The following is a 15,123-nucleotide window of genomic DNA, read 5'->3' as shown; positions in this document are numbered from 1 at the left end:
GAAGGAAGGAAGGAAGGAAGGAAGGAAGGAAGGAAGGAAGGAAGGAAGGAAGGAAGGAAGGAAGGAAGAGAGAGAGAGAAAGAAAGAAAGAGAGAGAAAGAAAAAAAGAGAAAAGAAAAAAGTAGCATTCCTCCAACTCCTCCAAGTCAAAAATATTCCAGTAATACTCATCTTAAAGCTTTCTGGTGAGGAATAAATGAGCTCATACGTAAAATATTTATCACAGCGCCTAGCATACAGAGTGAGCATTTGATAAATTGTTATTATTGATCAAATTTTGAAAAAACACTGATTTTAAAAATGAATGACAAATTATTCTCTACTATAAACACCGATCTAAATATAATGCCTTAAGCTACAAAAGAATATTTTCTTAGAATTTAAAAAATTTCCTAATTAAAAAAAAAAATTACCACCATAATAATTATATCAAGAAGTATTTTCGTTAACTATAAAGGTAAATCTTATCTGAACCAGCTCTTCATTAATACTCTCCGTCATTTAACAAGAAGTAACTTTTTTTTTTTTTTTGAGACAGAGTTTCTCGCTCTTGTTGCCCAGGCTGGAGTGCAATGGCGCAATCTCGGCTCACTACAGCCTCTGCCCCAGGTTCAAGCAATTCTCTTGCCTCAGCCTCTGGAGTAGCTGGGATTACAGCATGAGCCACTACACCCAGCTAATTTTGTATTTTTAGTAGAGACAGGGTTTCTCCATGTTAGTCAGGCTGGTCTCAAACTCCCGACCTCAGGTGATCTGCCCACCTTGGCCTCCCAAAGTGCTGGGATTACAGGAGTGAGCCACTGGGCCAGCCCAGGTAACCCTTTAACAGTGGTTTATGTATACTATTTCCTAGTTCTATTAGTCATTAAGATTTTATAACACTTAAAAAATAAAATTTATGAAAAAAGCAAGTTTTATTGGTTTCTGCTTTTTTGTTTTTTTTTTTTTTTTGAGGCAGGGTCTCATTCTATCACCTAGGCTGGAGTGCAATGGCATAATTTCAGCTCACAGAAACCTCTGCCTCCTGGGTTCAAGCGATCCTCTGACCTCAGTCTCCTGGGTAGCTGGGACCATAGGCACAAGCCACCACACCTGACTAATTTTTTTTTCTTTTGTCTTTTTTTTGTTTACCTGACTAATTTTTATATTTTTTGGTAGAGATGGGGTTTTAGCATGTTGCCCAGGCTGGTCTCAAACCCCTAGGCTCAAGTGATCCACCCGTCTCTACCTCCCAAAGTGCTGGGATTACAGGTGTGAGCTACCATGCCCAGCCAAAGCAAGCTGTTTAAACAAAAAGTCACCAACTAGTAAATCAAGGGCCAAATTAGATACAGAGACATGTTTTCTGTGAGCCATACACGTTTTGTTTTGTTTTTTAATTAATTACCAAGATTTAACGTTCTTTTAAAATCCAGATTCACAGCTTCCTATAAGAAACAGAATCTGGGAATACTGGACTCATGACTATAATCAGCTAGAGCTAAGTCAAAGATGCCCCCCAGCCCTTGTCCCACTCTCCAACTGGGCGTAATCTCAATCCTGCCCACATTAGCCTTTTTAACCTTCCTGGCCTTTGTAAACATTTGAATCTGCAATTTATTTTTTTTTTTTGAGATGGAGTCTCACTCTATCACCCAGGCTGGACTGCAGTGGCGCAATCTCAGCTCCTGCAGCCTTCACCTCTCCAGTTCAAGCAATTCTCCTGGCTCGGCCTCCCAAATAGCTCGGATTATAGGCATGCGCTACCTCGCCTGGCTAATTTTTTGTATTTTTAGTAGAAATACAAAAATGCAATGGGGTTTTGCCATGCTGCTCAGGCTGATCTCTAATTCCTGAGCTCAGGCAATCCACCCACTTTGGCATCCCAAAGTGCTAGGATTACAGACGCGAGCTACCACACCCAGCCTGAATCTGTAACTTTTAATGCACACATTAGGCTTGTTTTTCTAACCTGGAGTTTCGGAAGAATTGGACAATGGAGCAGATGCTTCAGCTAAGGCAGCTAATGTAGCTAATACTGATGTAGAAGAGTTTCCAAACTGAACAGCAGATACACCCGTTTCATCTGCAAGAAAAAAGAAAATAGATTTGAATTTCTAAGGAGCTTAATCCAATGCATATTTCTGATATTCTATTTATCTTATTCAACTCTTAAACAAAGCTTGGATAGCATTAGTTTTTGAAAGGTAATACTGTGGTAAATTTTGCAATATCACCTTTCTTCAGATTGCTTTGTCTCATAAATATTTGTTTTTCTGTCAGTTATACCAAAGAAAACCAAGGTGGCTGGTATAATCTTACCCTTGTTCTCCAAGTCCTTTCTTAAAAGGATGTATACCTACTAAAGCATAAAATCCCAACACCTATCCTATATGCATCTCAATACCTGTTGCCTTGGATGAATTTTCTGAAGATACCAGACCTGTTAGGTTCACCACCCCTCCAGGTCCAATGATAAACTGTGGTGTTGCAGCATGTATTGTCACAGTGTCAGGACTCTCTGGATTTGTGTTGATTTGGTTCTGCATAGCAATCTAGGGGACAAATCACCACAGTGTTTTCAGAATTATAACCAGAACACAAATTCCCCATATAATACAAACACACATATAAAGGAATATTCTCTAAGAAGAATCACACAGTACAAGTGGAAATGTTTGTCTCAGGTCCCCTCAGAGTGTAGTGGCATACCAAGGGTACATATTTATATCCTGAGTCCCCCTCTTAGGGAAAGTAGCAAAATCCTGGGAGAGGAGAAATGAGTATCTAAAAGGTGTTTATAGAACACAGAACAACTTTGACATTAAGCCAGCTGAGGTGGCAGGTGCCTGTAATCCCAGCTACTCAGGAGGCTGAGGCAGGAGGAGTGCTTAAGCCCAGGAGTTTGAGACCACACGGGCAACATAGTGAGATCTCCATCTCAAAAAAAAACCAAAACACAAACAAACAAAAAAAAAACATTGCTGCCCTGTAGCTATAGGAATTTAATTATTTCTTCTACATATGGCAATACATAATACCACACATACAAATTACTTCTCAATTACTTGCTCCCCATCTTCAACTCCAACCCCTAAACTACACAACTCCAACCCCCAAACTGCACTCCTAGGAGTAAAAGGAATGGAAAGAGTCATGGTAGAATTCATTTTCCTGAAATAAAACATCTTTTAAGTAACTAGTGGAAGCTCAAAGGAGTCAGTCTTAGAAGAGTTCTGGCCAGTTGTGGTGGCTCATGCCTATAATCTCAGCACTTTGGGAGGCCAAAGCGGGCAGATCACAGGGTCAGGAGTTTAAGACCAGCCTGGGTAACATGACAAAACCCCATCTCTACTAAAAATACAAAAATTAGCCAGGTGTGATGCTGCCAGCCTGTAATCCCTGCTACTTGGGAGGCTGAGGCAGGAGAATTGCTTGAAACCGGAAGGTAGAGATTGCAGTGGGCAGAGATCACACCACTGTACTCCAGCCTAGGCAAAAAGAGCAAAACTCCGTCTCAAAAAAAAAGAAGAGAAAAGAAGAGTTCTAATGCTGGGAACAAGAACAAGCAGATAGGAAAGAAGAGGTATTAATTAAAAAAGATAATTTATATTATGTCATCTGGCTGAAAATAAGAGAAGTAATGTTGGTTACTAGAAAAACCTGCCCAACGGATCACAAACTCAAGAGATCAAGACCATCCTAGCCAACTTGGGGAAACCCCGTCTAAAAAACAAAAGAAAAACCTGTCCCAAAGCCAAAAACAACAGATCTTTTTGAGGATGCTGAAAATCAGACTGCATTAAAACGCAACAAAAATAATAGAATAAGGTCGGGGGTTGGCGGTGGCTCACGCCTGTAATCCTAGCACTTTGGGAGGCCAAGGCGGGTGGACTGCCTGAGCTCAGGAGTTCAACACCAGCTTGGGCAACACAGTGAAACCCCATGTCTACTAAAAATACGAAAAATTAGCTGGGTCTGGCAGCGTGCACCTGTAGTCCCAGCTATTCAGGAGGCTGAGGCAGGACAATTACTTGAACCCAGGAGGCAGAGGTTGCAGTGAACCGAGATTGTGCCACTGCACTCCAGCCTGGGCAACAGAGCGAGACTCTGGCTCAAAACACACACACACACACACACCACACACACATACACACGCGCGCACGCGCGCGCACATCTAAAGGAAAATCACAGAAAGTAATCATCTTATCTAATGTTAATGAAAAGACTGTGGCCTTATAATCGGGAAAATGAATAGTAATAAAGAAGAAGTGAAAGAGAAAAGGCCTGTCCAAAATAACAGTCCAACATGGAAGGCTACAAACTAAATAGTTTAAATAATCCACAACATAAGAGATCCTACTACCAATAAAGCTTCTTTTTCTTTATTTTCTTAAATTAAAAGCCAAAAGTTACCTGTAATATCTCTGCTAAATCTTCATTTCCATTGTCTATTGAAATATCAAATGCAGTTTTACAAAATTTACTTTGTGTGTGTACATCAGCACCATATTTGATTAAAAGTTCCACCACCTCTTGATGATTGTGTTCTGTGGCCCAATGGAGAGCTGTCATCTTTAACATGTCTTTTGCATTGACATCAGCACCATGCTACAAAAATATTTCAAAGAGATTACTAAGATATGAAACATAATATAAAGAATTCCTGATATGAAACTATTACTTCTGTGCTTTAAAGCAAGAACGAATAACATAATCAATTCTTTATTTATATATGTTACATACATGTTCCAGGCCAGGTGCAGTGGCTCATGCCTATAATCCCAGCACTTTGGAAGTCCAAGGCAGTTGGATTACCTGAGCTCAGGAGTTTGAAACGAGCCTGAGCAACATGGCAAGACCCCATGTCTACAATACAAAAAATACAACAATTAAGGGCTGGCTCACCCCTATAATCCCAGCACTCTGGGAAGCCAAGGCAGGCAAATCACTTGAGCTTAGGAGTTGGAGACCAGCCTGATCAACATGGTGAAACCTGATCGCTACTAAAAATACAAAAATTAGCCAGGCATGGTGACACACATCTGTAATCCCAGCTACAGGGGAGACTGAGGCAGAAGAATCGCTGGAACCCGGGAGGCAGAGGTTGCAGTAAGCCAAGATCACACCACTGCATTCCAGCCTGGGCAACAGAGCGAGACTTGTCTCAAAAGAAAAAAAAAAAAAAATACAAAAAATTAGCTGGGTGTGGTGGCACACACCTGTGGTCCCAGCTACTCAGGAGGCTCAGGTGGGAGGGTTGCTTGCACCTGGAAGGCAGAGGTTGCAATAAGCTAAGATCATGCCACTGCACTCCAACCTGAGTGACAGAGTGAGAGACTATCTCAGGGGAAAAAAAAAAAAAAAAAACACACACACACACACACACACACACACACATCCTTTGCTTTCAAAACCAGTGCACCCCAGAAAAAGTAAAAATAAATTATAGACAGGGGAAAAAAAAAGGTGCAACATGAAGAATTAAAAGAAAGCTATCTACAGATATACTGTCCAATATGATAGCCAACAGACACATGTAGTTATTGAGCATTTGAAATGTTGCTAGCCAGAACAGAGATATGCTATATGTAGAAATACACATTGAAAAATACAGAAAAAATAAAACGTAATATATCTCATTAATAATTTTTATACTGAACAGGGAGTAGTGGCTCATGCCTATAATCCCAGCACTCTGGGAGGTCAGGAGTTCAAGACCAGCCTGACCAACATAGTGAAACCGCATCTCTACGAAAAACACAAAAATAACCGGGCATGGTAGTGGGCGCCTGTAATCCCAGCTACTTGGGAGGCTGAAGCAGGAGAACTGCTTGAACCCGGGAGGCGGAGGTTGCTATGAGCCAAGATCATGCCACTGCACTCCAGCCTGGGCAACAAAGCTAGACTCCGTCTCAGAAAAAAATAATAATAATTTTTATACTGATTTCATGTTGAAATGATATTAATCTTTGTATAGATTGGGTTAAATAAAATATAAAATTAGAATTACTTTATAAATGTGGCTACTAGAATATTTAGAATCACAGTATATGGTGATTTGCATTTATGGCTTCCATTTTATTTCTTTTGGATAGGCTGATGTAGAGGCCAGGATAAGAAGGATAAAGCAGAACATCTATCACTCTACATTTCAGAATTTTCTACGCCACTCTTAGGCATTTAGATGATTATAGAAAAATCCCCATTTATATTATTTGCTATTATGTTTGTTAATCATTCAAGCCTACTGTTCTCCCTTCCATGAATTGTGACTATAAGACAAAGCTGTAGTTCCTCACCATAGGGTAGACCAAGGTCCAAGAAATCAATTAGTTGACTTAACTAAGAATATACCTAAAGGAAGTTTTGAAATGAAAACTGTAAGATAATTTTCATTTAATCGGCTTATACACACAAAAAATGAAATACTACAGGTAAAATACTAAGTAGGCATTTAACAAAAACTAGTTCCCTCTCCTTCTTATAAAACTGTAAAGTGCTCGGGGGCTTACTTTTAAAAGCAAAGTGCATAAAGAGAACACACACCTTAAGTAAAACCTCTACTATGCTGGCATGGCCCTCAGAAGCTGCCATATGTAATGGTGTTCGGTCCACTTTGGTTCTGGCATCTCTACTTACACCAGCTCGGAGCAGTACCTCTGTGGTAGAATAATGACCATACTGTGCTGCTAGATGAAGTGGAGAAGTTCCCAGCTGTACCACAGAAAAAAAAAATCCATATTTACCATTATTGTTAGCACACTTCTGTTTACATAGTAAACAAATTTTCTTTATATTATCTGTTTACATAACTCAAAACTCAAAAGAAATGACTTGATTCATGCTTATCACATCCTCTTCATAGACTCTCTGAAGAATTACCAAACATTCTCAATGAAGAAGAAAATCCATTATTTCTTTTAATTCAAACTTTCTTTCATCATTTTTTTAAATCAGATAAGCTGCCGAAATAAAATTAATTTCATTAGAAATTAGAGATAGAGGCAGTGCACAGTGGCTCACAAAACCTGTAATCCCAGCACTTTGGGAGGCCGAGGCAGGTGAATCCCTTGAGGTCAGGAGTTCAAGACCAGCCTGGCCAACATGGTGAAACTCTGTTTCTATTAAAAATATAGAAATTACCCGGGCATGGTGGCACATGCCTGTAATCCTAGCTATTTGGAAGGCCAAGGCAGCAGAATCGCTTGAACCCGAGATGCAAAAGTTGCAGTGAGCAGAGATCGTGCCACTGCACTCCAGCCTCGGTCAGAGCAAGACTTTGTCGAAAGAAAAAAAGGAAGGAAAGAAGAAAGAAAAGAAAAGAGAAAAGAAAGAGAGAAAAAGAGAGAGGGAGAGAGAAAGAAAGAAAGAGAGAGAGAAAGAAATAAATAAATTAGAGTATGAGAGATTTTTCTGTGTATTAGAATGTTCTTCATACCAATCACATAAAACTTGCTAAGTTAACTTCATCTGTAAAATTCATATCAAATAAATGTAACAGTATATATTTTTACTTTAAGTGGATCAAAATTGCTTTGTAGGACTTAAAATATTAATGTATTAAAACATCTCAGTGATCTTTTTAAAGGGATTTTTTTCAAAGGAAAATTCTTAGGTCCACTTGCCAAAGCTGAATTAGAACAAAACCAAAACAGTGCCCAATTCTCCTGAAATTGGCTCCACGTCATTAAATAGACATCCGCAATACATAAAGGGAGTACTAAAATATGAGGCAAGGAAGATTAAGTTATATCACATGCATTTAAAGGCATAGAAAATCCCTACAACTCTCTGATTACCATGTCACTTGATATTCCAAAGAACTAAGATATTTCCCTAGAACATGAAATTTGCTAATTTGGACTAAGGAAATTTACACATATAAATAGTTTACTATGTTATGAAGAGATTAAGTGAGATATATGTACAAAGGTCCTTAGTCCTATCTCTCCCTCCCTCCCTAACCCCTCCCATATATTTTTATATAGATCTATATCTATATATAGATATATACATAAATACATATCTATATCTATATATAGATATATACATAAATACATATATATTTTAAATACATATAGATAGATAGATAGATAGATAGATAGATACAGATATATAGATTTTTTTTTCTTTTTAAATTAGAGACAGGGCCTCACTGTGTTGCCCAGGCTGGGGTGCAATGGCTATTCACACGTACAATTATCACGCACTACAGCTTTGAACTGCTGGGCTCAAGCAATCTGTCCACCTCAGTCTCCAGAGTAGCTGGGACTATAGGCACACGCCAACAAACCCAGATAAACCTTACATTTTTAAGGGAAGGTCATCCTAGCAGATCAAAGAAGATCCTTAAACAATCCTTTCTTTCTCCAGGCTTTTTCAATTTTTCTATAATTAGCGCTTTCTACACTCTTAAATTTCAGTCTTTAATGAAAATATCTCAACAGCCCATTTACCAACCAGGAGTTTTGCTCAGCTTGACATTAGGATCTACTTTAGTATTTTCGTCTTCTTAGACCTTCCCTTCTTGGTTATTGATGCAAAACATATACACATATATGAAAGATTTGTTTGTTTTTTTCTGAAACACAGCTTCACTCTAGCACTCAGGCTAAAGTACTCTGAGGGGATTATAGCTCACTGTTACCTTCAAAGTCCTGAGCTCAAGCAAGCCTCCTCCCTCAGCCTCCTAAAGTGCTGGGATTATGGATGTGAGTCACCACACCTGGCTATGTAGCTTTTGGGTTTTTTTTTCTTAATTCATGTTTTTAGAGACAGGTTCTTGCTCTGTTGCCCAGGCTAGAGCGCAAAGGAGGAACTGTAGCTCACTGTAACCTCTAACTCCTAGGCTCAAGCAATCTTCCCATCTCAGCTTCTAAAGTAGCTAAAACTACAGGCTAAGCCACCAAGACTAGCTATTTTTTTGTCCACCCCCCCTTTTTTTTTTGAGATGGGGTCTCACTATGTTGCCCATGCTGGTCTTGAATTTCTGGTCTTGAATTTCTGGTCTCAAGTAATCCGCCAGCTCAGCCTCTCAAAGTGCTGGGATTACGAGCGTAAGCCACTGTGCTTGGCCGATATATGTAGTTTAAAGAAAAATAATAAGGCAAACACCTGTGAATCAACACCACAGTCTAGAAATAAAACATTGCCAGTAATTTAAATCTGGCCAGGTGCCATGGCTCATGCCTATAAACCCAGCATTTTGGAAGACCAAGACAGTTGGATCACCTGAGGTCAGGAGTTTGAGAGCCTGACCAACATGGTGAAATCCCATGTACTAAAAATAAAAAAATTAGCCGGGTGAGATGGTAAGTGCCTGTAATCTTAGCTACTTGGAAGGCTGAGGCAGGAGAACTGTTTGAACCTGGGAGACAGAGGTTGCAGTGAGCCAAGATCAAGCTACTGCACTCCAGCCTGGGCAACACAGCAAGAGTCTGTCTCAAAAATATTTAAAAAAAAAAAAAAAAACAAAAAACTTCCCATGTGCCACTCCCTAATCACAAGCCCCACACCAGCCCCAGTGGAAACTAATATTTTGAATTTTGCGGCAAGCATTTCTTTGTTTTCTTTATATCACTTATATCTCCCTAAATAATATACTTTGATTTTGCCTGCGTTTTATTTAAATAGAATCATACTGCATGCATTTTTCTGTCACGTGCCTTGTTTTGCTTGGTATTAAATTCATGAGATTCACCATATTAATAAATATAAGTACAGCTTACTATATTCTGTGTTCTACAATATTCCACTGAATGAGTAAACCACAATTAATTTACCCAATCTAATCTACTGATCAACATTTGGGTTGTTTCTAGTTTGTTATTAAGAATAATGTTGCTGCTAAATACAGTAGTCTTATACGTGTTTCAAGCAGATGAACAAGTTTCTCTTGGGAATATTCTTAGAAGTTCAACTGCTACATCACACAGTATGCACATCTTCAAATTTGCCACATGCTGCCAAACTGTCTTCCAAAACGATTATAACAATTCCATACTTCCACCAAAATTATGTGATTCTTCCTACCATCTCCTCACCAAGCTATTCAACTGTTTTTGTTAATCTGATGGATATATAATAGTTCATAATTTTACTTTGCATTTGTCCAAATGTTAATGTAGCTGAGTATCTTTTCATGTTTATTGCTCAAACTTTCTCCTTGGTAAAGTACCACATCAAGTCAGTCTTCTATTGCCTTGTCTTTTTATTGCTGACTCATAGAAATTCCTTATGTATTTGGATACTAATCCTTCTTAAGATCTTTTTGTCTTTGGGAGTCCGAGGTAGATCATGAGGTCAAGAGTTCGAGACCAGTCCGGCCAACAAAGTGAAACGCCATCTCTACTAAAAATACAAAAAAATAGCTGGGCATGGTAGTAGGCACCTGTAATCCTAGCTACTCAGGAGGCAGAGGCAGGAGAATCACTTGAACCTGGGACATGGAGGTTGCAGTGAGCCAAGAACATGTCATTGCACTCCAGCCCAGCCAACAGTGCAAGACTCTATCTCAAAACAAAACAAAAAAAGGTCTTTTTGTCTTGAGGTACTACAGCATCATTATGATGCATCTAGATATGGATTAGTTTTTAAATTGATCCTGCTGGAGATTTGTTAGGCTACTCAAATCTGTGGGCTGCCATCTTTTATCAGTTCTGGAAAATTCTCAGCAGTTACCTCTTCAAATTATTTCATCCGTATTTTTGCTCTTTTTGTGGATCTATGATCAGATGTTAGACTTTTTCACATGATCCTTCATGACTCTTAACATCTGTTTTACATCTTCTGTCTATTTTTATCTGTGTTATAGTCTGGATCTTTTTTCTTATCTTTCAGCTTACTAATTTTCTCTTTACCTGTTTCTAATCTGTTATTAAAATCTTATCTCAAGTCCTTATAGGTCTGCTTCTGTTGTCAGTTGTTTTACCAGGTTATTGTTCAAACTGCCATGTGTTCGTGTGTTTAGTTATTTCTGACTGCTCACTTTCCTCTGAATTTCATCTGTGGATATGAAGCCTGGGATGAAGGCAGGTTCCTCCAGAGAAGATATTCATTTGCTTCTGTCAGGAATCTGGGATAATCCCTAGTCCAAAGATCACTTCAAATTCATTTCTCAATTTACAGCTTTTTAAACTAAACAAGTTTTTTTTTCTTTTTTTCTTTTTTGAGACAGAGTCTCACTCTGTCACCCAGGCCGGAGTACAGTGGCCCGATCTCAGATCACTGCAACGTTCACCTTCCAGGTTCAAGTGATTCTCCTGCCTCAGCCTCCCGTGTAGCTGGGATTACAGGCGAGTGCCACCATGCCCAGCTAATTTTTTGTATTTTTAGTAAAGACAAGGTTTCACCATGTTGGTCAGGCTGGTCGAGAACTCCTGACCTCGTGATCCACCTGCCTCAGCCTCTCAAAGTGATGGGATGACAGGCATGAGCCATCACACCTGGCCTGACTACACAAATATTTATGAGTTCAGGCTGCAAGTATGTACAAGGGATGCCTTATGATTCCAAATTGTCACTACCAATTTTTTTTCCTCTCTCCATTTGATGTCTTTGTTCACATCAGCTCATTTTCTTTGCAGCATCAAGGCAACAGGGGCAGGTAGCAGAAGGGACAGGGTATTTCTGCTTTACCCTTACATTGTAGGTGCAGCTCTTTGGGATTCCAGAATTATGAGATCTCCTATTAGACTTCTCTCCATAAACAGTCTCAGGTCTTTATCTTTAGTACCCCAAGCCAGTGAGGTGGAAAAAAACACCAGGCAAATGTGAGTTCACCTAGTGTTCTTAGGGTAAAATTTCTCTGGGTTCTAGCCTTCACTTGGTTTTACAGGTTGATAACCTCTTTCTTTCTAACTCAGAAGTGTACTTAAGGAAGATTTTCCTTAAAATATTTAATCAAAAAGTCTTTATTCTTTAAAAATACAGGTTGAAACATGTATGGATGAAATGATATAGTCCCTGGAATTTGCTTCAAAATAATACAGAACAAAAAATCATACAGTAGATGGAGTTACAGAGCAAACAAGAATCATCATAATTTGATAATTTTTGAAGTTGGGTAAAGGGTATTACAGGGGTTGATATATATTTGAAATTTTCCATATTAAAAAATTTTTGTTTTTCATGAAAAATTTAAAAATAGCATGAAACAAAGGAAGGCAAAAACAATAAAATCAAAAATCTGGAATTTTCAGTTGCTACCAATAGGAGGGTTAATTCACATTCCTAGCATTCCAAATCCCTAAGACAATACTTTTATTTGTCCCCAGAATTAAAGAGTTATGTTTTTTGCCTTCCCCACAACTGACTTCTTTTTATAGTTGTCAAGATCTCATTCCCATTCCTTTCTTCCTCTTTGGTCATATTTGCAATAGTTTTACAAGTAACAACTGAAACATAAACTTTTTTTTTTTTTAGGAGCAGCTATAACACTAACTCCAATCTTTATCAGTATCTTTCTTCATTATACATTCTACCTGTGCTATTTATAAGACCTTTAAATTAAACCCCAAATAGATACATTTTTATATTCATGCCACATTAATGTATTCCAAAGCTTGAAAGAAAAACTCTTCTGTGGATGAAATATTTGGATAAGGTTGCCTAATATCAAAGAAAATAATATGAACTACTTCTTTTAACAAAGGTATAATTCTAAAATAATAAACACATTTGCAAAAAATAATTTTTTTGCCACTCATAAACACAATACTGACTACATTTTTCTCTGGAAAAACTCAAAAATGAGAAGAAGAAAAAAACACACACAATATTAAAATAATTCTTTACCCAGTCTGTAGTAAAAGGAGCTCCATTTGCCATCAAAATACGAACTTCGTCATCTTGACCTGCTCGTGCCGCTTCTAAAAGCTTCTTTCCCAAATCTACCAGGGACATCTAAATAAAAAATAGATGAATTGAACATCAAAATCTCCATTTATACTTTATGACATGGCATTTTCCCTTCCTGTCTTTATTAATAAGTGAATTCTCAATTATCCCTTCAAAAGAGTGTATTATGTTTAATTTTAAATTACAGATCATAGAAAAGCAATTTATATTTGAATTTTTGAATCTATTTTCCTTTCTCATTAAGTTTTTACTTAGAATAAAAGTTTAAATTCTCCAAATATACCTGCTAAAAGACAGAATAGGTAAGGAGCAGAGAAAAGCTGGTCTAAATTTTTTTTTTTTTTTTTTTTTTTGAGACAGTCTCACCCTGTCACCCAGGTTGGAATGCAGTGGCATGATCTTGGCTCACTGTAACATCTGCCTCCTGGGTTCAAGCAATTCTCCTGCCTCAGCCTCCTAAGTAGCTGTGACTACAGGCATGCACCGCCATGCTCAGCTAATTTTTGTATTTTCAGTAGAGACAGGTTTTCACCATGTTGGCCAGGCTGGTCTCGAACACCTGACCTCAAACAATCCGCCCACCTCGTCCTCCCAAAGTGCAGGCGTGAGCCACCGCACCCAGCCAAGCTGGCCTAAAATTTAAAACTGGCAACTAATTGTTTTCACTGGAGGGTTTGTAGCAATAAAATTTTTCACAGAAGTAAATAAAGTGCAAGATATTGTCCTCTGTTGCTGGTGCAAATTAAATTAAACTTACCATAAATTTTTTTGCAATAATAAATGTGTTCAAAATTTTAAAATACAAATTTCTGCCCTCATACATGCAATATATATTTAAGTTCTTCCAGAAAGTAAACAATTCACATTCTATGAAAATACTGAGAAGACAATAATAGTATTATGAATAGACTATTTGTCTCATTAAGAGGCTAAAGGTGGTGGCTGGTGGCTCACTTCTGTAATCCCAGCAGTTTCGGAGATTGAAGCAGGTGGATCACTTGAGGCCAGGAGTTCAAGACCAGCCTGGCTAACATGGTGAAACCCCTATCTCTACTAAAAATAAAAAATTGGCTGGGCATAGGGGCTCATGCCTGTAGTCCCAGCTACTCAGGAAGCTGAGGCACAAGAATCACTTGAACCAGGGAGGTGGAGGTTGCAGTGAGCCAAGATTGCGCCACTGCATTCCAGCCTGGGAGGCAAAGTAAACTTTGTTCAAAAAAAAGAAAAAGCTGGGAAGAATATCTTGAATTAAATATATCTGAAAGGCTAATGTCCCATCCTAGGGTGTGAGTTGTGCATGGGTAGCGTAGGTGTGTGTGTGTTTGTGTCTTCCTGAGTAAGAAATATTAAAATATGTGTCAAAAAAAGATTAGGACAGTAGAATATAGGTAAATTAAGATTTGAATGTTATCACAAACATTCAAATTCAAGGGGTAATGGTTCTGAGAAAAAAGTTTCCAAATCAAGAAAGGCTATGCAGCTGGAAAATTACTCAATTATGTTATACAGTATCCTAAGGAAAAGCAGAATTGTGAGCCTGTAGGGAAGGGACTATATGGAACCCCTGAGATTTACAATGAAAAAATGTGCCTGGGGTATGAATTTGTCTCAAAAAAAAGTATATACTCTGAGGGTTAGGTAAGTAGTCAAGAGGAAAAAAGTTATAAAGAGAATAATGGCAGGTTGACTAGTATGAAGAACCATTACAGGTTGAGTATCCCTAACCCAAAAATCTGAAATCCAAATCTTTTTTGAGCATCATAGGAAATGCTCATTGAAGCATTTCAGATTTTGCATTTTTACATTAGTGATGCTGAACCAGTAAGTATTAATGCAAATATTCCAAAATCTGAAAAAACCCAAAATCTGAAACACTTCTAGACTTAAGTATTTCAGATAAAGGATACTCAACCTGCACTCAAGAAGGAAGAAAAAGGAATGTATGTGTGAGAAGGAAGTTGGCAAATGGGGCTCAAAAAGTTATAGCTGGGTGCAGTGGCTCACGTCTATAATCCCAGCACTTTGGGAGGCCAAGGTGGGCAGATTAAGGGTCAGGGGTTCGAGACCAGCCTGACCAACATGATGAAACCCCATCTCTACTAAAAAGACAAAAATTAGCCAGGCCTGGTGCCATGCACCTGTAATCCCAGCTACTTGGGAGACTGAGGGAAGAGAATCGCTTGAACCCAGGAGGCAGAGATTGCGGTAAGCCAAGAGTTGCACCACTGCACTCCAGCCTGGATGACAGTGTGAGGCTCCCTCTCAAAAAAAAAAAAAAAAGAA

The 15,123-nt window shown here is 38.5% G+C and overlaps 1 protein-coding gene across 8 annotated transcripts in view; it reads right to left on the bottom strand.

Annotated features, from left to right (window-relative positions):
• Positions 1-15,123, bottom strand: part of GABPB1 (GA binding protein transcription factor subunit beta 1) — a 77,642-nt gene that overhangs the window by 21,886 nt on the left and 40,633 nt on the right. For 3 of the 8 annotated variants that reach the window (XM_032297495.1, XM_032297494.1, XM_032297493.1), the window contains 5 exons: positions 12,778-12,885; positions 6,529-6,696; positions 4,396-4,590; positions 2,387-2,534; positions 1,952-2,065 (listed from right to left, as the gene is read on the bottom strand). In XM_032297495.1, coding sequence (XP_032153386.1) covers positions 1,952-2,065; positions 2,387-2,534; positions 4,396-4,590; positions 6,529-6,696; positions 12,778-12,885 — 733 coding nt within the window. Of the gene's footprint in view, positions 1-1,951; positions 2,066-2,386; positions 2,535-4,395; positions 4,591-6,528; positions 6,697-12,777; positions 12,886-15,123 lie in introns of those variants that run through there. The other 5 variants (XM_032297497.1, XM_032297496.1, XM_032297499.1 and 2 more) reach the window with 2 other exon arrangements.

This window comes from Sapajus apella, unplaced genomic scaffold (assembly GCF_009761245.1).
Source record: "Sapajus apella isolate SASKATOON/1434 unplaced genomic scaffold, GSC_monkey_1.0 scaffold37, whole genome shotgun sequence".
NCBI classification, from domain to species: Eukaryota; Metazoa; Chordata; class Mammalia; order Primates; family Cebidae; genus Sapajus; species Sapajus apella.
Note: the sequence above shows the minus strand (reverse complement) of the source record. Positions and strands in the feature narration are given on the sequence as shown.